The following is a 25,823-nucleotide window of genomic DNA, read 5'->3' as shown; positions in this document are numbered from 1 at the left end:
TATTAAAATGGCATACCTCATGGCAAAATGTGTAGAATTGTTGGAAATTAGCTATTAAAACTGCTAAAATATCACCCCTACCGGACCTCACTAAAACTCAGATCCTGGCTACGGCCCTTCTTGTGAATTCACAGTGAGTGTTACGTGTTATATGCTTTCACTTTGTGAAGGAAACGTCAGCTAAATTCAGTGTACTAACAATAAACTTTGATAGTAATAAACCTAAATGCAGTCAACAACACTGCCCTATATGCCAAAGGTCAGGGGTATTTAGCCTCAGTATAAAGCAGTTTTCATTTCCAAACCTCTTCAAAGTGCACAGATTCTTCTCCTGCGCCCACCTAGCCTGCACTCTGGAAAACCAACAACCCCACTGAGCACATCAAGGTCCTGTAGTGCTAACCTGGAGGGGTGAGGAGAGAAGCCCCTCCAACACACACCATGCTTACGGTTAGCGATCCATGTTTCACACCAAAGTACCGGAGGATCACAGGCACCAGAAGCCTTGTACAGGGAACACAGAGCTAATTGTAACTTTCCTGGTATGGGGCTCTGAGTAGTGAAGCATTGCAGACATTAAAGAGGACGAAAGCGAGGTGGCACGGAGGGAGTATAAAGGTGTATTGCTGTGGTTCCGCTCTATTGTGTCTTATTCCAGACCCAACTCAGAACCTATCTCTGCTTCCCTCTCTCTCCTTCCTATGGCCACAGCACAGTATTTACATCATTCACACGCCTAGCACATCCTGCCTACAACCAACCACAGAGACATGGTTGGAATACAGGAAGACCCAACAAAACACACTGGAGTCAATTCAGTCGAATCAGTTTAAATAGAGGGAGACTGTGGACTCCACAGTGGGGAGGAAAATCACTAGTCCCCAAAGAGAGATCATCGTGGACTCCAGTGAAAAGCCCGGCGAGAGAGGCCATCAATACAAATCCTCCAATTTAATTAATTAATCGGACTGTTCAGATCAATCTTTACAATTCATTTCTGAATGAGGGTGTATTCCCTATGCGCCTGACATTCTGAAGGAGGTTTATTTCATGGGTATTGGGTAATGTTTCTTAGTTCTCCGTCCAAGGCTGTTTTGGGGACAGCCCTAGAGTCCATTCCAAACAGATTTTATTTAAGGATCATTCTCTTGTTTCCACGGCGATGGCACTATTTTCCTTCAAATAAGCATATTTCAAAATCGTGTTCCTCCCAGGGGCCTAGTGTGCATTGATCACCACATGAAAGGCAATTATTTGTATTACTGGAAAAAGATGAAGAAATCAATTATAACCACAGCTATCCTACTCCATTTCTGCTATACCATCTCTTTTCCTCAGAAAAGATTAACAGCGTCTACACCATTAACCAACTCTGTACCTCAAGGTTCCTAATACTTTCCATCAGAAAAGGATGAACCAAAAAAGAAAGAAAGACAATGCATGGCACAAGGACAAACTTATTTTCAACTGCAAAGTCATGTTTCTTTTTCAATGTATAGTATGTAAGGGGACAATCCACTTTTGTTTAATAGTGTATATAGTACTATGAAAGCCCCAAACAGTATATGTGCTCTATGAAGAGCAAACATAGTACACACGCTATATGAAGCAGCCATACTAAAAACTAGACTTTCTCCTGACTACGATAGTAATCTATGGTGCAGTTTCATTACTAGTTAACCATGCTGGCTGCACTGTATTCAGAAGGGGCTCCATCTCCACAGAGAAATGAACAGTTGGCATTTAGGGCAGCATCTTGCCCTGCCTACCCCAATTCATTAAACAAATGAGCATTATGTTAATACACTAAGAAGGGTAAAGTTAGATGAAGAGGAAAAGTGGGCCAGCGAGGTGGGCCCGATGTGGTCGACACCACCGACCTGTGACACCGCCCCAAGGCGTGAGACATGGCCAGACTGGTTAAGCATACAGGGTTCTGTTGGAGATCAATGTCTAAATGCTGCTGTGTCTCTCCTGCTGTGGGTCCATGTAAACAGACCTAGTGAGGGCTCTACGCTGACCTTTATTACAAGGAGCACCTGTGAGCCTAAGTTGAAAAATGGAGCCGCACACAAAGAAAATATAGGAGAACAATGAAAAATATTTGGGATATTAAAGCTAGAATCTTTCATTTTTCTAGGCGCACTGTTGCTCCTAAATAAGATTACAAGTCGCACAGCTAAATATTTAGGCAGATATGCGAGTAAAAGGGTTGCACTGTAGAGTCCTGCTAGAGTTAGGAAGACCTCACATGACAGCCCCTGGCGGTTGCTTATAACATTCTGCTGTCATGATAAGGCTGAATCATGCATTGCATTTCATAGAGAATATATTAAACATTTCATAAGTTGGTGCTGGAAGCCCCGAATGTTGTGGTTTCATTCAAAGCCATTTTCGAATTAAGCCCCATTGAGTTGTTAATTGACTTCTGCGCTGGGTTTGACAGCACACCATAACGGCACACACAACTCCTTTTAGAATCACCCAATTTACCAAATTATTTCACTAGTCATGTCACAATGGCAATAAACACTGAACCTCTTGGCAACAGCATACAAAAGGAGTTGGACTGAGAGCCACAAGGTAGTGGGTTCAAATCCTGTGCAGGCCAACCATCGAATTTGCTACATTAGTGTTAATAGTGGGATGCTGCCATGAGGCCATCAGAGATGTGCCCAGGCATGAGTCACATTACCTTAATACAACACCAGAAATCTGTTAAATGGAGGCCTATTGGTGTTATGTGTAGATGTTGTATTGCACATACCAGCACAAGAAGCTGTCTGAAACCAGGCAGGGATGGGCCTGGTTGATCCCTGTTTGGGAGATGGAAAGCTACTGAAAGTGGGTTGGAGGGCCAGTAAGGTAAACTCTTCCCTCTGGTCTAAAGGAGACCCAAATGCCCCAGGGCAGTGATTGGGGTGAGGTCATTGCCCTCAAATGGTTCCATCCCTCGAATGAGACACAGCACCCAAGATCTGACTCAGTGAAAATAGGGGTCCTGACTTAATTCCCAATAGCATCATACTATTTAGGGATGAATGAACCAGCTCCCACTTGGTTCATTCAACCCCTCCACTGTCCTTCGCTGGGCAACTCTTCCCCACGGTCGTTGTTATTTAATTTAAAATTGTTTTATGATTATTATTATTTTACCTTTTAATAAACTAGGCAAGTCAGTTAAGAACAAATTCTTATTTATAATGAAGGCGACACCGGCCAAACCCTGACGTTATAGCCCAAATGTATTCTCAGGCAACGCCACTTGTAAACTAAGGCCTGAATAAATATTCGACACTTATGTATCATTATTTAGGTTACTGTATCAATTAAGTCACTTGACAATGCACCACGTTGCTACTTCACCCAACCTGTCTGATGCTTGAGTTACAGTGAGATCTCCCCACAAAGTACAATGTTCAGTAGGCTACAGTGGCAGATGAAGCCATCAGCTTCAAAAGCTAGTAAAATCAGACAGACATGAGTGTCATTCATTCTATAACCACAAAGCGGTGCACAGAAAATGATTGCAACAAGATTCAAACTCAGCTGGGACATCGCAGACATGTCACTTACGAAATAATTTAATAACTTGTGGCTTGAGCAATTTCCCATGAACTCCCGCCACTGAATGTGTCCTCCGCCACCCCATTCACTTTGAATCGTATTTTGGTGTCAACTACTTTTCAATATCTCCCCCTCTGCGTGTGTGTAAGTGTAGCCTAGTTCTCTATGTGTGCATAACTACACTGTGTCAAGAGAGCAATAAATAGGCAAGGATGAAAATCATAAATACGGGGGATAAATAATAAGTAGTAGAAGACACCAGATCTAGCCGATCAAAGCTTCAAAGGCAGAAGCTCAGCAGGCGTAAGAACACAAAAGAGATTCCTCTGTAACTCAAAACTGAAAAGAGGAATGTGACTGGTAATCTAAAGCAACATAATTATATAAAAAAAACAAGTAGAATGCAACCCGTACCTTGAAATCCAAAGAATAAAAAGAACCCCGGTATCCAAATTGTGTGTATCCAGAAGGAATTCATGTTGTCCTCGTCAGCTTCAAAACCTCTCCTGATAGTCAATGTATTACAAGTGCAGGTCACTTGCAATAATTTCGTGAGCAGGCAGTATCGTTTTTTTAGTAGAAATGATGCTCAGAGGGCGTATAGCTCGAAGGCTATGTCCTAATGCTGCAGAGCACTATACTATACATCTCAAGTGTTCGTGTGCTAAACGCAGCCTTTTTTGCAATCACTTCAGCGCTTGCCTCTCTTGGTCGTCACTGTCACCTAGTGGTTAAGCAAGTACCTAGAAAAACACAAGTTGGACATCATATTCTGATTATTGATAAGGATATGGACTCATGCTGAACGGGGGAGTCACCGGTCAGCCTATGTTCCATCTGTGTTTATTGTTCAATTGAATTGGTATTTAAGCAACGCTGTATGGATCGACAGTCACACGAGTGCCGGTCATCTAGAATAGCATTCTGAAACATTGCATAACATCTGACGTGACATGTTAAATTTGATGAATGATTTCACATCTGACATATTCTAATGAATTTGTGTCTCAGTGTCTAGATCCATGTACATGCTTCCATGATCTATTTTGCCTATTAACACCACTGTAGATACTCCAGCCATAACTTCCAGGTCTCTCTGATGCATTAGCTACTACAAAACCAAGAAAAGAAATCAGGACAAATGCACACAATTACAGTTACTTCAACAACTTAATCCAGATTGATTCTCTCATTGCATGTGATATGCAACCTGTGATAACAATACCATTATTTTCAAAATAACCCTTCTGCACCTGACCAGCCACACAGCAGTCCTCAAGAGAGGGATGACCTTTAGCTACCCTCTGTAAACCAATGAAAAAGGTCTGTGGAATACTAATAGTGACATTTGGTAAGAAACTTCTTCATTCAGCCTGCAGGCAAGGTGAGGGCAGGCTGTTTGTAAAGACACAAGACTAATCAAAGTCCAGGGGCCCTACTCACTAGAAAATGGCCTGTGAAAGAGAGGACAGAGAGGGAGAAAAGGACAGGGAGGGAGGGAAAGTGTTTCCCCTTTAATGTGCTCTATTCCTCTCTCTCTACTGCCAGCCCAACACGGTCCTCTCATCTACCGTTATACATGTCCACGACTGACAGCAAGGTTAATCCAGAAAATCCTGCATATTCATTCAGCGTGGCAACCCTGTCTTTGTTTTTAATCAAGCATTGTTTTTTCTTCCTGAATCTTACTGGATTTTATTGTGATGGCAATGAAAGCAGATGCTGCCTGAACATGTCGTTGTATTCCCGCTTCTACATCTCAGTCTCCTCTTGTAAACCCTGGTGAGCTAAATGACTGGTGTTGCTGAATACAATTATGCTCAGATCCTAGTCATTTGTTAAGTATGAATGCCAAAGACATTACAGCTTCAATAATTGAAAAGAAAAACAGAAGTGGCTCAGGAGGATGTCTGGATGTGATGCGTAACACCTTAGTGAATATTGTTCTCTACCTGTTATACACCACCATGTGAACCACAAGCTTTTCATTATGTATGTTCTGCTAGAGAATCATTGTGTGTACACAATTCACTTTCAAGGCTGAATAGTATTTCTGTTACTGTCTGATATAGTAATCAATGAGATCCCTGCAGTCTAGCATGCAAAGCCAAACGGTATCCCTTTAGAATGTATTTAAGAGCAGCATAAGAGCAATGGGCTGTCAATTGTCATAATTCTCAATTGTCTGTATAAATTATTTATTTCAGCAACACCTTTCACGTGGTTTGTCATTTCATTGGGATATTTAATTGAAGACATGCAGGTCGCAGTGAATAACCATGAGGCCACCACAGCTCGCTTGCTCAACCCAAACATGCCATGTAACACTATGTGAAATGTGTGAAATAGTGTGTTTCTCATGGCAATGCCTGTTATCTGTGTGCAGATAAAAGTCTAAATTCCATACTACCATTCATTTGTATAGGTTACCTTCAGACGAGTCCCGTGACACTTGTGGGGATCGTTGAGCAAAACGGAGAACACTTGTGACAGTATCCCCTTTCCAAAGTGGGGTATTGTTTGTAACCCAAATGTTTCTGACACCACAGACAGAAGTTGGCACATCTGCGTTAACGACTTCAGGCCAAACCATTCGGACGGTACAGACGTTTTCGTGAGAAGACCGATTTTCGAGATGTCATGGTCTGCCAAACATTGCTATAGCTCGGCACCTTCCACTGCAGATGCGGAAGACTGATATAGACGGATGTAGTGCATTGAGACGCAGCCCATGCAAAAAAAAACATATCTATAGTTTAAGCTGACGGATTTTGTTATGTTACACGGGTGAGTCAATAGACTTTTAAGGATTAAGTAGTGATGGTAGGCTCATTAAGAGTACATCTTGGGCTAATATAGTGCCTGCCTTAAAAAGCTAAATATTTGTTTTATATAGTATGTGTACTCTGTTGTTTGGAAGAAAGCTGATTTTGAAAACTCATCGAAATACCCAAACCTTTTCTTTGACCGCAAATAGGACAGAAGAATCTAAAAATAAATCTGCCATGGTTGGGATAGTCTGAAAAACGCAGAACAATATTTTTTAGCCCCTCCCACGATTACCCCTCTAAGGCCGGGGACCTAGCTGCAGGAAAGCAGATGGACACATTCAGATGAGCTGCATCCGTCAAATGACAGACTGTTTTTTTGGGGACAATTATCTCCGTTGTCGTTCATCTGGCAATGGATGACTCCCATTGGAAAAGTATTAGCTCCATCCGAAATTGTCGGACACAAAATCCCAAAGTGTCTACCATTTGTTTTTTGGTCCCTCCACATTTCTTCTGTTCACAACAATACATACAGGCTTCACAACAACAAATACAGGCTCAGTGTGACGAATGCCTGAATGCAATTTCAGTGGCAACATTTTGAGGGGGTGTGAACAAAATGCTTGGAATTGTGGGAGACCGTCCATAGTGCAGGGGTCCAGAGTACTGCTGGTTTTCTGTTCTACCTGATAATTAAATTGTACACACCTGGTGTCCCAGGTCTAAATCAGTCCCTGATTAGGTGAAGAATCTAAAAAGAAGTGGAACTGGCTTTCGAAGGTACAGATTAGAATTTGATGGCCATTGTGAGTCTACTCAAAGGAACACCCAAAAGAGGGTTAAGGGCTTTTTTCTTTAAGACCATTTATCTTAAGACTTTTTCACGGACTATGCTTCCCCAAATATTCATCTTTGAGTAATGACAAATTACAGTAGGTTTTTCCGTATTATAATTGCCTTCAGCAGCGTTTGCTTCACAGCCTACTTCAATCATTGGAATAAGGATAGCCTGAAACTGCATGCAGACAATTCCATCAAGTTAGCCATTAAGGAAAAACGAATTAACGTGGAATCAGTCGAGCACTACATGTTAGTCTAGAGTAGATCGATAGCCTTGATGAACTCTGTTTGAGTTGAGTATTCAGTGCTTTTTGAAAGATATATGGAAAAACAAGCCACTGGATTTCTGCACATTGAAAGCACATTCCTTCTGTCAGGACTAGTGGCACTAAACATAAAAGACTACTGTGATCAGGCTAAATCTTTCCCGCAGACACCCCTTCAGAGAGCAATGAGGAAGAGACACATGTAAGTCGTCTGAGGCTCTTTCAAAGACACTTTGTTCTTCCTAGGACTGGGATAGTGTCTCTGACAGGCTTGTAATCCTCCTATTATTAATCTTTGGAAAGGGACATGTCAATTCAAATAAAAACTATTTAGAAGGATTGTCAGTTACTGTGAAGTAACATGGAGTTTTGCTATTTTTCCTACTGAATATTATGGATCACAATTAGAATATTCACAACATTTAGCCATGACACATACAGGACTTACTCCTGAAAGTCTTCTGATTGAAAGCAGTATAAATGAGATAGACTCACAGGAGCATCTAATCCCAATTCAGTCTGGTGAATATCTGATGGTATTTCCAATTCTAATGTGTATGTTTTATTTTTTTTTTAACTCTAAGATGGATCTTAATTCATGCCATTACTGTATGAGACCTGTGTCATATTCATAATGAGTTGGGATGCTATGATTACGATACAAACTACACAGCTTGCTATGAACTTATACTACAGGAAACAGCGATTTAGGTTAGATTTGACATGAAATGGCACCCTAACCTGGGTACCTGTCTGTTTGTGTCATCATGCCACTCCTTGCCATTCCTTGTCATACCAAGTTCAGGTGCTGTACACAACAACACCCTAATGCGTCACACTAACGTTGGGTACAACTGAACAATAAAGATTCCATGGGTGCCATTAGCCAGGTCCCATATCTGTTTGTGCTATCAGCCTGGTTTGGCATGACAAGGAGTTGACATTTCATTGTATTTTATTTATCCATTATTTTACCAGGTAAGTTGACTGAGAACACATTCTAATTTATAGCAACAGCCTGGGGAATAGTTACAGGGGAGAGGAGGGGGGATGAATGAGCCAATTGGAAGCTGGGGATGATTAGGTGGCCATGATGGTATAAGGGACAGACTGGATATTTAGCCAGGACACCAGGTTTAACATACCTACTCTTACGACAACTGCCTTAGAATCTTTTAGTGACCACAGTTAATCAGGACACCTGTTTAACGTCCCTCCTGAAAGACAGCACCCTACACAGGGTAATGTCCCTAATCTCTGCCCTGGGGCATTGGGATATTATACTTTTTTTTAGACCAGAGGAAATAATGCCTCCTACTGGCCCTGCAACGCTACTTCCAGCAGCATCTGGTTTCCCAACCAGGGACCGACCAGGACAAACAACCCTGCTTAACTTCAGAGGCAAGCCAACAGTGGGATGCAGAGTGGTATGTTGCTGACATATATATATATATATATATTTATTTTTTTAACCTTTATTTAACTAGGAAAGTCAGTTAAGAACAAATTCTTATTTACAATGACGGCCTACCCCGACTAAACCCGGATGACACTGGGTCAATTGTGCACCGCCCTTTGGGACTCCCAATCACAGCCGGATGTGAAACAGCCTGGATTCGAACCAGGGACTGTACTGCCACCTCTTGCACAGAGATGCAGTGCCTTAGACCGCTGCGCCACTCGCGTGCACAAACTGATCTGGGACCAGGCTAATGGCACCCAGGGGCCAGGGCATCCATATTGTTCTTCATACCCAATAGTAGTGTAATATATTAGTGTGTCCTTGCATACAGTACCCATAGGAAATCAAAATCCAATTATCCAACTGAAAAAAATACACACCACATTGGAATGATCAAATGCTCAAATGTTTTCCTCTCATGAGGTCTTAGGGAGGAACAGTAGGCCTAGAAGACCTCTGCTTCAATTTCCACATTTCACAAAAGCTCACTTTTAAATTCTCTCTGACATCTGATCAATAATCCATCTCTGAAACCATCAAAACCATCAAACTGTCTTAAAACTGGTAAATGTTACAGCAGATGTGTCAGGCCAGGATCGTATCTGTCACAATGACAAAACGTGACTTTGTATGTGAGCAAAAATAATACATTTAATACACTTTTTTTATTTTAGGGAGAATGTTCATGTGCTGATTTTACTCTAACAAGGGATTGCTTTGGGCTTTGAGATGAAGAGCGAAATCAACAAAAACTATAATTCAAAGTTTAGAAATACACTCTCAAGGACGTACACTGTAAATACAGACAATATTTCCAGTTTGCGTGTAAATGTGACAGTTTAATTATTCAAGCCTATAAAGTGTTTGTCAGTCTGCTGTGACTGTGAGCGTACACACATGTAATCAATTCGCTGTGGTTCCAAGACACAGAGGGAGTTTGTGCTTCTCCATACTGCCTTCTTTGCACAGCAATGTGCCTCATCTAAATCAATCATCTGCTCTTTTCCACTGAGCTACGGCGGCAGTCTGAGTTGATATGGAAAGCTGGTCATTAGAGAGAAAGTAAATTAACCAAATGACTGCTAAACTCTCTTCTTACAGTGAGAGAGGGGGAGGAGGACCGGGGAGTTGGAACCACATGTTTATAGAAAAACTCTCTTTGTCAGTGCTGAGATGTACAGGAAAATGTGGTACAAACATATAGGAACGTTCCGTGGTTCAAAAGAATCCCAGTTTACCATGACGAGGTGATGAGCGAGTACAGTTTACACAACACATCAAAACAAGGATCTAAAAATATCTCATGCATTATGAATTATGTATATTGCGAAGAAGATGCAAGATTTACATGACCAAAGAAATGCCACGTTTCTCTTTGAGTCAGAATATAGACTCAAAGAACACTTCTTGTGAATTCAATGTAAATTATGCCTGGCCTAGCAAATATGCTTTCATGAACAATTCATGAGTCGACTTGGTATCTGATTGAGAGAGCATATGCATGCAGTGTAAGACAATGTTCAGGTTATCTTGACGTACACAGTGACGGGATACTCCACATAGGGCTGTGGAATGGGAGCGGTATACATTCTCTGAGCCACCTGTGTACAGTCCAATAATACTATCTTTAATCACGTTATAAGACCTGCTGTTAGACCTCCATAACATCTCATTGCTCCCTATAAAAGCATTTATGGATGCACCATATGAGACGTGAGATGTGCCAGGTTCTTCGAGTGTGAATTCTTACATTCTAGCAGCCATCCATTTTACCATAGCAATACTTTGAGTGATGTGTAGCATCTTTTCTTCAGTCATTTCTCTCTAGCCAAGGTTCTTCAAGTCTGAATTCCTACATTCTAGCAAACAGACAGTCATATATTTTACCATAGCAATGCCATGTGCATTCTTCTCTTTCATTTAGCTAACATTGTGTCTGTAGCCTATAGCCAAGGTTTGTCAAAACCCTAATTCTCCTGCTTTTGATACCCTTTTGAGCTAATTATGTTTAAATCCGCCATTAGACAAAGCTTTTGTAACAGAAAACATTTGTATTTCTGTGAAACCATAATCCCAGGGTTGATTGTAGACTTTGGAGACGCAATTGACTGTGAGAGTGGGATGCATTTGGACAAGTAATTCGTCATGACCAGGATGCATTGAGACTGGCGCTGTCCTTAGGGGTTGGACACTGGAACACTTTAGTTTCCTCCAGATTGGGCCTCAGCCCCTCATCAGAGAGAGAGCGAGTGAGAGAGAGAGTTAGAGAGTGAGTGAGAGGAGAGAGAAAGAACAGTGAGAGAGAGAGAGAGAGAGAGATGCATGCTAGCCCACATTCTGAACTGCTGTGTCTCCAGATCAGTCATGCTTGTGCTGGAGACACACAGCTCTGATTCTGTCATGTCTTATGGAGGATGTCTCCTTTGTGACCTCGTATGAAGTATCCTGAAACAAGGGTGTTTTTCCTTAGTGCTTCTAGTCAATTTGTGCCTATTGGGATACAGTAGTCAATAGAGACACTATTGCCAATAAAGTATAACACTTGGGGTCCTCCCGAGTGGCGCAGCAGTCTAATGCACTGCAGTGCTTGAGGCATCACTAAAGATCTGGGTTCGATCCCGGGCTATTTTGCCGCCGGCCGCGACCAGGAGACCCATGAGGCGATGCACAATTACGCCAGCGTCGTCCGGGTTAGGGGAGGGTTTGGCCAGCTGGGATGTCCTTGTCCCATCGGGCTCTAGCGACTCCTGTGGCGGGCCGGGCGCATGCATGCAGTTGTACGGTGTTTCCTCCGAAACATTTGTATGGCTGGCTTCTGGGTTAAGTGAGCAGTGTGTCAAGAAGCAGTGCGGCTTGGCAGGGTCATGTTTCGGAGGATGCATGGCTCTCGACCATCGCCTCTCCCAAGTTCATACGGGAGTTGCAGCGATGGGACAAGACTGTAACTACCAATTGGATATAACGAAAAGGGGTAAAAGAAAAGTACAACAGTTGCCAGTGGCTATCAGGGTCAACCTATTTTGATCTGCAGCGGATGATAGACAATAATTGTATCACAAGTAGCAAACTGTTAAAAAAATTTTTTTACAAAAATGTTGTTTTTCCACAATGGACGACATAGACAATCGTCAAAACAATTACAAAATGAAAAAAATCAACACTATCCTTTCCATGGACTGCAAAACATGGAAACCATTGATGGGCTACAGAATGGATATCTGGCTAAGCTAACAACCAGAGAACTTCCCCTTCTGCTCCCTATGCTATTGAACATTTATGATAGTTTAGTTTGGTGTATTTTAACACTATAAACAGTCTCTCCTTGACCCACTGCTAGTCACCACCTTAGTCCAGATACTGTATATGTAGAGGGTGTCGATCAACATGCAGAGAAGTCAAGCTGTCCGTTCAGCACCACCAGAAGACAGATGCTAGAGAAGTCAGGACCCTGAACAGCTCTCAAGCAGCCTTGCTTATGCTAGCCATATTCCCCAGCCGAGTGGGATTGCGCAATCATTCTAGTGTATCAAGGCAAATTGGAAGAGAAGTTTTGAGTTCTAACAAGCAAACCTTAGAGAATACCCCAAATATATGCTTAAAGTTAAAAGTCCCATTGTTAGAAACATAGTTCCGCCCATTAAAACGGTTGTCCTGGCTGTAACTAACCCTTGCCCCATCCAGTTTAATGTTTTGCAGTGTCTTGTTGCTTTAGTCTAAAGTATGAGCCCCTGTAAGGTGCATAGCCTGTTGTGAAACATACTCAAGTTCTAGCAACACAAATTTCCATCAAGACAATTGATCAACAACCTTACTGTATCTCAGCCAATCAACTTGAGCTGCTGCAACAAGCACAATTTACATGGAAATAGAGGGCATCACATTCCTCAATCCGTTGTGTTATTCATTGAGGTGAAAGATAGAGGGAACATTATTAGAAGTCTTCCCCTGTAATAGCACCCCTTACACCTTTTTCCTCACTGACAGATAAAGTGTTGTTGCCTGTAAATTGATAAGGTGTCAGAAAGGATCAGCTCATAGCCATTTTATTCAATCATCCCATTGTCCTTGTTCTCTGCCAGGAAGGAAGTCAATGGCTTCTGAAATGAACCTCTAAAAGGAAGAGTGCATCCTGTGATTTGTAAGATTGAGACTTTCCACTTATAACAGCTATACGGAATATCAACTCAAAGGAAAAGAAGATCGTGGGTGTAATATGAAAAGTAATTCAATAATGTGCGTAACCATATTTCATAAGGAAGGTAGCTACTTTATAGCATTTTTTCTATTTCCCTGGCTCAATTTCCACACTCACTATAATATAAATTAGGGTTATTTCCAAACATAATAGCCATTCCTGAAAGGTATACTGTGGAGAGGAATAGTTACCATTTCAAAACTATGTCAAATCCCTTTCCTTTATTGACATTGCAGAGCTAAAATGACATTATAAAAATGTTTTTTTCAATACAATCGCTCTCTATCTGTGGAAGATCACAAAACGAATACTAAAAGGTTTTGAAATGGATTCTGGGACGGATTGTGTACATGACTGAAACTCCATCTCAGGAATTGGCAGCTGAGAACTGAAACGCTACACCTCATCTTATTTCATTTTTGCAGATGTGCGATTGAGACCAAAGCAAGGAAAATGTATAACCGCTCAACAGAAGAAGCATACGAATAAAAAACAAGCTATAGAATTATATGGGAACTAGGGAGCCCAGCCTGAAGAGGAACACTCAGACTTGACAGAGGGAAAAGATAGACAGAGACTGAGAAGGCAGAGACTTGCATCTTTAGATCTATCTTATTTTTGAAAAGACAAAAAAGAAACAAAAAATTCAATAAGGAATGTCTGTTGGCTACAGCAGTGAGGGACATAACAAAAAAAGCATTGGCATTTGAAGAAAAAAAGCACAGAGGGAGACTCGTGTCAATCATAGTAGTTTTTTTATGTTCACATTTCGCTCTCTATACTTGGGTCATCAAAATATATTACTTCTGCTATTTTGTCTGTACACAGCGCATTGCAGCATCAATATAGTGAAACACAATTACACTGACTGTGCCACAGTATATAGTTCAATGGTGGGTTTCAATCGTAAACCATACCTCCTGGAACTGGTCATCTTGATCCACAAAAACATTTTTAAAAATCCTTGAGTGTCATTGTATCTTTTTGTAAGCAGTGATTCAATGTATGTTTGTGACCAGTGCCTGTGTCAGTCAATGACAATGCTTATAATTGCAGCTTTTTATAGCCTTAACATAACGACCACATCTCAGAGACCTTCCATTACTTACTGTCAGTCAGATGAAGACTCCTAAGTGCTCCTAAGTCTGTATCTCTAATCAGTATTTAACCATCATAGACATCAGTGTCTAAAGAAATACAAATTCAAATCTTGTCGCCAAGAGAGGAAAAGGATAGAGAAAAGTAACAGTCAGATTTGACATAATCAGTAGAGACATGATTTTTTCAAATATGCTTTGTTTTCTCACCGTTTAGTCTTTCAAGGTCGGCTCACCTAAAATCTCAGACAACCCAGAAAAGTGGTTGTGGGGGATCATGGGAGGATGTAAATGATCCGCCCACGCATTCTCAAACAAAACCAAGATTGAATTTGTGTTCATCTACATCTCCCTGCAGCAAACAAACACCTAATCCTTTAAAATAGACTAGTATGCAAAGGAAAAAAACTCTCTATTCTTTGCTCTGGTAACCTCTCATCATGACCTCCAGCTGGCTGGAAAAGCAAGCCAATGTTTTTCAATTACTGTTTCCTGATATAGAGATATATTGTATGTTGGATGTGGATAGGATATAATGTTATCTACATGAGGATCCATGTAATATAAAGATATTATAAAGATATTCTCTATACAATCCTGTCTTCAAGTGGTACGAGGGTGTAGTGTATATAGGGCTTACCATTGGAGTATAGAAACAAGGTGAACACAAACAGGAAATGAACTCCACTTGAGTGTCTCCCATACAACCAGGAGACGGCATTATCCCACACCGCTGTTGGACTGATTGGAAGAGTCGGTCACAATAGGCCTGTAAAGATGTCAGCCCAATGAATGAAGACATGGGTCATTGGCCTGGCCTAAATCACTTCTCTAAAGCTGAGATTAAGCTCTCTGTAATGTGGTGGACTTGATAGATAGATAGAGATAGGCAGATGTACCTGTACTGGTTGTGAATTTGACTGAGAACTTCCCCTCAGAGTTAGATTCTAGCTCTATCAAAGACAGGTCAGTCAGGGGTTGAAGGTAATCAAGTAGACTTCTTTAGGAAGTTAATGTAAGCTATCATTATGTTCCTCAGGGGGGAAAGCTTCTCAACAACATTTGTGTACCTTCTCTATATCTGTCTGTCACAGCTGAACGTGAATGTGCCGTCTTATACTGGCACAATGCGGACAACTAAAATGAATGATTCAATAAGTATTACAAGTATAGTAGTTAACTATTTCTGATGAAAAGGTGGTGGTAAAAACATAGTCCATGTGGTCTGTTGTTTTTACAGTGAAAAGTCAAGACCTTGGTGAGACTGGACTCTAAACAATTTTTTCGGGAAACATGCTGTTGCTGTCTGATGCATTTGAATGTGAAAGCTGTTAAATTCAGCAATTCAGCACAGCAGCATGTCTGCCCCTCAGTGATAAACAACAATGAACACTGAACCTCAGACAGGATCTGTAAGGTTGTATTTGGTAAGACTTTGTACAGGGATTCCTATCCAGAACACTTTAATCTTCCTATGCACACTTAATTTACCAAGTATAACTCAAACAATATGATATAAACCCATAAAGCTTCACTAATATAGCCTTGCATTTGGAGAGTTTATTTTTATCTTAATGATGAAACATTCCATATTCATGAAAAATTTATAGATTACCATATTATGTGGGGTTTTTCTTGGAAAACTGCCAAACAGAAATGCAGTCTCATCTCGTAAGTTTGGAGGGAAAGTTTAATTCAATGCAAGACTCAAGGTAGTGAATCATAGCAAATACTGGGCTAAACATCTCAACAACACTGACAAATGTTAGATGGCCCATTTCTCTTTTAATATACAATCAAAGAGGAATTTTGTCTATTTGCAATTTTGTCTACTTCCTTTCCACTAGCTAAGGAAGAGTGAAAGCAAAATAAATGAGCTAACAGTTACCACAATGTTAAAGAGTACACCCACATACTGTATGATATATCACTGGAGTTGAGAAGATTGAATATTCTCTCCTCATTCTCATATCTTGTAAAAAGATTCATGAGAGAAACACCTTTGGGAGAATAGCAATGGGTATGGGGTGGATTGTATTTGATGATACAATGAAAGAAAATAGAAGCTGAAGAAAGCTATGTGAGAGATAAAGTGACCAATCTGTTTCACCCAGCAGCTGTGATTTTGTTTTTGACTGAATGGAGTTTCACTTCAGATTCCTCTGAGGGAAGTGGGGAATGGATTACAGGGGCATGGATAGGGTGGGACCCAGGGCAGATTGACTATAGCTATAGGTCACGTCCAGAGGCGAAGAGGTGAGCAGACTAAAAGTCTATGGGCAGACATAGTGCACTGTGTTTTCATCTATAGCTTTAATGATTTAACCCTTTCACAATGTTAACTGTCAAGATAGAACCCTACGAACTGTCTCCCTTTGAATGGTCTATCGCAATTTTATTGTGACTTAAGTAACATCTCACCATAAGTAATGTCAACGCAGGTGACATACAATAACTACAATGGTTAAATATCACCAATGATACCATGTTGGCTAAGAGATACCTGTAGTTATTTTAGTAATATCTTAATATGCAACATGATTGCATGTGACTTTGAATTATTTCAGTTCTCTTAGACAGATAAAAGTCACCTTAACCTCCTCATTACTGATTACTGTAAAATGTAATAAACCATATCTAACATTTGATCTGTTCCAGGAATTTGCCCTGCTTCAGATATAGGGAAACGTGCCATTTCAGATGCAGCCAGTGTTTCTTAGGTCACTCTGCAGCGGTAGATATATGATGAATGATTGAGTAACTAGTCTTCCACGTAACGGTCATCTGCAATTCAAATCTCTGTGAAGAGCAACGATAGAATTATTCCAAAGACCTTGTGCACAGTGTTGAATAGTTCTTGTGACATCTCAGAGGCAATCTCTCCAAAACTACAGTCTTGTTCATTCCTGTGCTGAATTTGTTCATCCCATCTAATTTTACTCCATTTCATCTCAGACAGACTTCAGATTGACTTTCTCAACCTCTGCTCTCAGGTTAACAACCTGTTCAACCCTCTCCGCCTGAGCTCCTTTGTACACAAGGGAAACCTGGGGACATTGTCTGATGGCCCAAAAAACTGTTGTAAATATTCAAACTGTTTCTAGTCTCAATGCATCCATAGTGTTATGACTGATATCTGTTTCAAGGACTTCAGCGCATTCTGAATGCACAAAGGTAGTTTGACACAGAGTTGAAATCGTCAGACTGAATTTCTGAAGTGGATAAACGAATGCAGCAGCTACTGTAAGCACTGTTATTGTAAGGCCGTGGGATTACCAGAGTGTCTTGGAATGATGATTAATCAGCATCTTTAGTTAATTGCTGTCATTGTTAGGCCTACCCACTCGCTTTAAGACTACACGATTGTAATCAATATCCCTTACTAGTTTTTATTTTTATGCAAAATTATTACCATCTCTGTGTAACAACGGGCACACTTATCGAGTCATAATGTAATAAAAGTGTGGCTGCCTGCTCCAATGGAGAGAACTTATAAATGCAGTGATGAAGCTGTTGTTCAACTGCCTCAATCGTTATTTAGGTACAGTCCTCTGTGTACCTTTCAGTGAAATCCAATCCTGCCTGACAAAGCAATCACTAGAAGTCTGCAATCCAATATCAAACACTTCCATTCTGTCCCAGTGTGTCGCACTCCCCAACAGTCAAAATTTTCAATTAGATATTTTATGACAAGAGCAACAATCCGTGTGTAATCCGTGCAGTCAGCTGGTCTGCGAGCTCCTTACTCATTTCAGCTTGCATTATGCAGAACTTGCCTTAAACCCCCTCTCCCAAAGAAATCTGATTCTTTAAGTCAAACGGGACTACTTAAACGGGGTAAAGAAGGTCGATTATGATAATACGCTACTGAAAAATGTCACTAAATTCCACTGCCAGAGATAGAGACAAAAGTTTGGCCTTTCCAAATTTTAATCTAGCAATTTAATTTGTTTTTGCTTGCTGATGATAGAGCTGTCATTTAAATTACTCATGCCTCATACATTGACTGAATCGTAGATACATTTACCCAGAACTATTGCGGTCCAATATTCCATTGGCTATTAATAATTCAACCATGACTGACACATCAAGACTGCCCAGTCATTGTGTCCATTATACATATCAACCCAGACTATTCAGACACTCCCTGAATAATCTCCCAAACAGTCCTCCTCACATTTCAAACAGGGACTTGTGCAGCCAGTAAGTGTGTCTGACCTGGACCAGCTCCATTGTCCCCATTAGTCAGAGAAGCAGTATATCGACTGGAGAATACAGTCTGCAACATGCCGCAGCAAGCATTTTATGAATTTATGCATGTTGTGTGGGGCTGAAAAGGCCTGAGCAACATTCCCGCCATGTTGATTTGTGCATGAGGCTGCTTTGGCTGATCATGATTGAATGATAGTTATTGTAGGTAACCTGTACATGGTTGTTGAGGGGCCATTAGTCCACTGCCATGACAGACCCTGGGGTGTCTTCATACCATTCGGACCGAGTTCTTAGTAACTGACAATGGCCCTAATAGTGACCCAGTCCCTTGTTACACCTCATAAACCAAGGGCCGCTCAAAGAGAGGAGAGACAGAGAGAGAGAGGAGATTGTCACCTCTCAGTCATCACAAGACTGTCTCCCTCAGTTTTCCCACAGAGCCACAGTGACATTAGCAATGGTTGATTTTGTCTGCAGGCGATTAGATAAATGGGCAGTATTAGCGAGGTGTAAAATACTGAAAATCCTTCTGCAGTAAGCACCATGCGACTAAAGGCATGGCTTACACTTCAAACTAAAATATATTTTCAGAGGTGTGTGTGTGTGTGTGTGTGTGTGTGTGTGTTGAGTTTGTAAGGATGTAAACACATGCCCAGAGCATGCTCCTCCTGTCAATGACAAGGTTGAGTCTTTGTGTTGATGCTACAGTAGCTGTGTGTTTATCACAGACACACACTGAGCCTCAGAGACAGGCCAGACGTCAGTCTCTCTCTGTATGGGAGACAAGGAGCCAACAGAGTCAAGTGACTAATGATAACAGACAAGCGCATCACCAGGCCCTCCCTTAAGTGACCCTTATTGATGCAGGCCGGCCGTGTCACTGCCTACATCAAGCGCTCAATGTGACTTTCTGAAACGTGCCCGCTTTGACCACGCACAGAAGGAATGGCACCCGCCACCGCTGAGCATGTCTCTTCTGCCAGTGTCTGGGCACCGTCTGACGTGCTAATCGCCTGGTTAAGATGGATGGCCGTTAATATCCTCCCTGGCATCCTGACAGGTTTATTTGAGGTCTCCTCTCAGTGAACAAAAGTGCCAAGGCTAACTGATGTGGATAGATCACAGAGCGACAGATGTTTGGGGATTTTTACAGGGGAGATCGTGTGAGCATCCATGTTTTTGGGTCAAGGCAGTGTACATGGCAGTGTACACAGAAGACATAGATCTGAAAGGCTGTTTGTGGATGCATAGGCTGTTAGATTATGGGAGACACTGAGAGTACAAAAGTGTTAGTGTGTGTGTGTGTGTGTGTGTGTGTGTGTGTGTGTGTGTGTGTGTGTGTGTGTGTGTGTGTGTGTGTGTGTGTGTGTGTGTGTGTGTACGTCCAGCTGCATACGTATGTGTATGTAGGAAAAATGGAGCGCATACCACTGTCAGAGGGGGCCGTGGCAGATTTGTGGCCTTGTCAGCTCTATTCTGGTGTCACAAGTTATCAGCGTCCCTGAGGAGGCTAGCCCACATATCAGCCGCTCTGGGATCCACACACACACACACTAACATTAATTAGCAGGCTGTTTATGGGGACTGTAATTGGGGATGGCACTTGTCACGAGGTTTACTCTGGAGCCTGTCGTGTCCCTCAGCTGCTCTGCCATGAGTACCAGCCCTTGGACCAGCACATTTCTTCGTTCACCTTCAACATCTCCTGGCTGAACTTGTTCTCCGATCTCCTGCTGTTTATTCTCAGGCTCTGTAAAGTCGGACGGGAGTCGACCTTCCTTCAGTCAGTATGCTGACTAACAGCCTATTAATATGGAAGCTTATGTAAATGGCAGACACTGTTGTCAAATATTAGTCCATACGTCTTCATTAAATTTGTCACTGTGTATTCTATCGCCGTAGATGGCGTTTGTTATTCTCTTAGAGCGCCCCATAAATCCTCATTCCAGAAGAAGTATCGCAATTATTCTGATGTTAATTAGCTTTGGTTCACCACACAATGGGAAGCCAATATTTTCCAGTCAGGTTTGTAACATAATGTGTGTGGACTCTCAGAGGCACTTTGAGGTTTACTGATTCTGCAACGTGTGAGTACTCCTAAGTCAATACTAACCATGTGTCTATAGTATTTCATTTTGAGATGCTGGGAGGTGGGGATAACGATCATTGGCTGCTTCTAACAGAATAAGAGAATATTGAATTAGTTAAGGACAAGTTAATTCCACCAATACACTTCAAGTTGTGGATGACGTGTCCAGACACACTTGACTGTATGGCTCGTTTTTACTGAGATCTCTTTTCATGTCCATCCTAACCCTGGTTCGACTTTCTCTAAACAGCCACTAAGAACTTCAGCTAACATTAGCCACCGCTAGCTAAACATCAAGAGAAGTGATAGGGGCATGTGTGCAATTGTCCATTTTATAGGCAAATCAACTGAAATCAACTGAAATTAACTCCCTATTTAGTTATTTGGAAAATCATACAAACATACCCTTATCATATCATTTTTGTATGTTCACTATAGCTATGTACTTGAAAATGTATCAATTGACCAATTTGACACATTTGGGCAGACTTGATACTACATTTTGAACAGTAATGCAATGGTTCATTGGATCAGTCTAAAACGTTGCATATACACTGCTGCCATTTAGTGGTCACAATCTAAATTGTGCCTAGACTCCTAAGTGATATAATGGTCTTTCTCTTGCATTTCAAAGATGATGAAAAAAAAAATATATATTTCGATTATATTCTCCAACATTAATTTCATTTCCACAAACTTCAAAGTGTTTCCTTTCAAATGGTATCAAGAATATGCATATCCTTGCTTCAGGTCCTGAGCTACAGGCCTGAGCTACAGATTTGGGTATGTCATTTTAGGTGAAAATGTAAAAAAAGGGTCCGATAACTCTTTTGTCTGTGCATTGGCTTGTTATTAGTCCTCATTATGGAAGACTGAATCATGGCAATATGAAACAATACTGACTCATCAACAGGTCAGCCGCTGCATTTGAAATCAGTTATTCATGTATTATTGGGCTTTAAAGCTTCTGGAGCAGACAGTGTATAATGAAGCACCTCTCCTTGGCACTCATGTGTTCCAGTAGCTAGCTGAGATTAAGCCAGAGCAGACCACTTGTGAGTTGTGATGTATTCAAATGTCACAGATGAGTAGAAACCCACAGACACCTTGAATAGCTATTATAATAGATTTGAGACCTTCAATACAAAGCTGGGATGAACTGCTCTCCATTTATTAATCTACTTCCCATTTATGCACATGTATCAAGGAAACAGAACATTATATATAATAAAATGACATCAAGTGGACGATATTGCCACTCCTATTTGCCATATCTTCGATTTAAACCTACTAGAAAGTGTGTGCCCAGGCCTGGGGGGATACAAAAGTCAATCCGCTACCCAAGAAAAGTAAAGCCCCCTTTACTGGCTCAAATAGCCGACCAATCAGCCTGTTACCAACCCTTAGTAAACTTTTGGAAAGAATTGTGTTTAACCAGATACAATGCTATTTTACAATAAACAAATTGACAACATACTTTCAGTACGCTTACAGGGAAGGACATTCAACAAGCACAGCACTTAAACTAATTACTCACTCCGGATGCTGGAGTGAGTGGTCGTGCTGCACCTCGCTCCGCGGGTAATATTACATTTCATTACATTACATTGGAACGATTTGATTAGTGTATTGTTAGCTAGCTACATAGTTGTATCTGCTGTCTTTGTATCAAGGATAAAGATGTAGCTCGGAGGAACTAACAAGGTTAGCTAGCCAGCTGTATTCGTTCGTTTGCGCCGTTTTCCGAAACGGCGTCAACACCATAACATCACAGCCACTGCTAGCAAGCCAACTTTAGCAGTACTGTAGAAACTATATACATTACAACTTAACGATTTGACTAGTGTAATGTTAGCTAGCTACATAGTTGTCTTTGTATCAAGATAAAGGCGTAGTACAGAGTAACTATCGAGGTTAGCTAGCCAGCTTCATTTTCTAACATAGTCTACAACGCGCCCACTGCTAGCTAGCTAACGCTACCAGCTAGCTGTATCATTTTTAGTCAATAAGATTTTTGCAACGTAAGCTTAACTTTCTGAACATTCGAGATGTGTAGTCCACTTGAGTAACTAGCAGGACTGACTTTGTGTTAGCTAGGCAACATTTAATTACTTCTGCGTTATGAACTAGACACGGACACGAATGATCCATTTGTAGCTTGTTGTTACCAAGTATTGGTGCTAACGTGTGTTATAGGATGCTAGCATGCTAGTTAGCTAGTTAGCTACGGCGTCATAGGACACGGTGCACTAGGTGGGTTTTCACGGAAGAATACTGTACCAAGTTAGCGGAATAAACTACGTTTGAGCCTATTCCTGGAAACATTGAACCACTGTAGTTTACATCAATTTTAATTTCTAGTGGTAGCTAGAAAAGTTATATTTTAGTGTTTTAGTGTTTCAGTGAATTGTTAGTGAGGGAGGCCCTGCTCTCTCGCTTCCCCAGTTGTTTAGTTAATTTTTCATGTCAATCTCCTTTGCATTAGCGTAGCCTCTCCTGTAGCCTATCAACTATGTGTCGGTCTATCCCTGTTCTCTCCTCTCTACACAGGCCATACAAACGCTTCACATCGCGTGGCCGCTGCCACTCTAACCTGGTGGTCCCAGCGCGCACGACCCACGTGGAGTTCCAGGTCTCCGGCAGCCTCTGGAACTGCCGGTCTGCGGCCAAAAAGGCAGAGTTCATATCAGCCTATGCTACCATCCAGTCCCTCGACTTCTTGGCGCTGACGGAAACATGAATTACCACAGAAAACACTGCTACTCCTACTGCTCTCTCCTCGTCTGCCCACGTGTTCTCGCACACCCCGAGAGCATCTGGCCAGTGGGGTGGTGGCACTGGAATCCTCATCTCTCCCAAGTGGACATTCTCTCTTTCTCCCCTGACCCATCTGTCTACCGCCTCATTTGAATTCCATGCTGTCACAATCACTAGCCCATTCAAGCTTAACATCCTTACCATTTATCGCCCTCCAGGTTCCCTTGGAGAGTTCATCAATGAGCTTGACGCCTTGATAAGTTCCTTTCCTGAGGATGGCTCACCCCTCACAGTTCTGGGTGACTTTAACCTCCCTACGTCTACCTTTGACTCATTTCTCTCTGCCTCCTTCTTTCCACTCCTCTCCTCTTTTGACCTCACCCTCTCACCGTCCCCCCCTACTCACAAGGCAGGCGATACGCTTGACCTCATCTTCACTAGATGCTGTTCTTCTACTAATCTCACTGCAACTCCCCTCCAAGTCTCCGATCACTACCTTGTATCCTTTTCCCTCTCGCTCTCCTCCAACACTACTCACTCTGCCCCTACTCAGATGGTATTGCGCCGTCGCAACCTTCGCTCTCTCTCTCCTGCTACTCTCTCCTCTTCCATCCTATCATCTCTTCCCTCAGCTCAACCCTTCTCCAACCAATCTCCTGATTCTGCCTCCTCAACCCTCCTCTCCTCCCTTTCTGCATCCTTTGACTCTCTATGTCCCCTATCCTCCCGACCGGCTCGGTCCTCCCCTCCTGCTCCGTGGCTTGACGACTCATTGCGAGCTCACAGAACAGGGCTCCGGGCAGCCGAGCGGAAATTGAGGAAAACTAGCCTCCCTGCGGACCTGGCATCTTTTCACTCCCTCCTCTCTACATTTTCCTCCTCTGTTTCTGCTGCTAAAGCCACTTTCTACCACTCTAACTTCCAAGCATCTGCCTCTAACCCTAGGAAGCTCTTTGCCACCTTCTCCTCCCTCCTGAATCCTCCTCCCCCTCCCCCTCCTCCCTCTCTGCGGATGACTTCGTCAACCATTTTGAAAAGAAGGTCGACGACATCCGATCCTCGTTTGTTAAGTCAAACGACACCGCTGGTCCTGCTCACACTGCCCTACCCTATGCTTTGACCTCTTTCGCCCCTCTCTCTCCAGATGAAATCTTGCGTCTTGTGACGGCCGGCCGCCCAACAACCTGCCCGCTTGACCCTATCCCCTCCTCTCTTCTCCAGACCATTTCCGGAGACCTTCTCCCTTACCTCACCTCGCTCATCAACTCATCCTTGACCCCTCCGATGTCAACAACTACAGACCAGTATCCCTTCTTTCTTTTCTCTCCAAAACTCTTGAACGTGCCGTCCTTGGCCAGCTCTCCTGCTATCTCTCTCAGAATGACCTTCTCGATCCAAATCAGTCAGGTTTCAAGGCTGGTCATTCAACTGAGACTGCTCTTCTCTGTGTCACGGATGCTCTCCGCACTGCTAAAGCTAACTCTCTCTCCTCTGCTCTCATCCTTCTAGACCTATCTGCTGCCTTTGATACTGTGAACCCTCAGATCCTCCTCTCCACCCTCTCCGAGTTGGGTATCTCCGGCGCGGCTAACTCTTGGATTGCGTCCTACCTGACAGGTCGCTCCTACCAGGTGGCGTGGCGAGAATCCGTCTCCGCACCACGTGCTCTCACCACTGGTGTCCCCCAGGGCTCAGTTCTAGGCCCTCTCCTATTCTTGCTATACACCAAGTCACTTGGCTCTGTCATATCCTCACATGGTCTCTCCTATCATTGCTACGCAGACGACACACAATTCATCTTCTCCTTTCCCCCTTCTGATAACCAGGTGGCGAATCGCATCTCTTCATGTCTGGTAGACATATCAGTGTGGATGATGGATCACCACCTCAAGCTGAACCTCGGCAAAACGGAGCTGCTCTTTCTCCCGGGGAAGGACTGCCCTTTCCATGATCTCGCCATCATGGTGGACAACTCCATTGTGTCCTCCTCCCAGAGTGCGAAGAGCCTCGGCGTGACACTGGACAACACCCTGTCGTTCTCCGCTAACATCAAGGCGGTGACCCAATCCTGTAGGTTCATGCTATACAACATTCGCAGAGTACGACCCTGCCTTACACGGGAAGTGGCGCAGGTCCTAATCCAGGCACTTGTCATCTCCGGTCTGGATTACTGCAACTCCCTGTTGGCGGGGTTCCCTGCCTGTGCCATTAAACCCCTACAACTCATCCAGAACACCGCAGCGTTCAACCTTCCGAAGTTCTCTCACGTCACCCCGCTCCTCCGCACACTCCACTGGCTTCCAGTTGAAGCTCGCATCTGCTACAAGACCATGGTGCTTGCCTACGGAGCTGTGAGGGGAACGGCACCTCCATACCTTCAGGCTCTGATCAGGCCCTACACCCAAACAAGGGTACTGCGTTCATCCACCTCTGGCCTGTTGGCCCCCCTACCTCTGCGGAAGCACAGTTCCCACTCAGCCCAGTCAAAACTGTTCGCTGCTCTGGCACCCCAATGGTGGAACAAGCTCCCTCACGACGCCAGGACAGCGGAGTCAATCACCACCTTC

At 42.6% G+C, this 25,823-nt stretch overlaps 1 protein-coding gene across 2 annotated transcripts in view; it reads right to left on the bottom strand.

Moving 5' to 3' along the window:
* Positions 1-25,823, bottom strand: part of LOC106612642 (limbic system-associated membrane protein) — a 1,101,661-nt gene that overhangs the window by 506,029 nt on the left and 569,809 nt on the right. Inside the window, exon 1 of one of the 2 annotated variants that reach the window (XM_014213995.2) lies at positions 3,982-4,250. The exons of the other annotated variant lie outside the window; for it this stretch is intronic. Coding sequence (XP_014069470.1) covers positions 3,982-4,045 — 64 coding nt within the window. The 5' untranslated portion in view covers positions 4,046-4,250. Of the gene's footprint in view, positions 1-3,981; positions 4,251-25,823 lie in introns of those variants that run through there. 2 annotated transcript variants of the gene reach the window in all.

The sequence above is a fragment of the Salmo salar genome, chromosome ssa09, assembly GCF_905237065.1.
Source record: "Salmo salar chromosome ssa09, Ssal_v3.1, whole genome shotgun sequence".
NCBI classification, from domain to species: Eukaryota; Metazoa; Chordata; class Actinopteri; order Salmoniformes; family Salmonidae; genus Salmo; species Salmo salar.
Note: the sequence above shows the minus strand (reverse complement) of the source record. Positions and strands in the feature narration are given on the sequence as shown.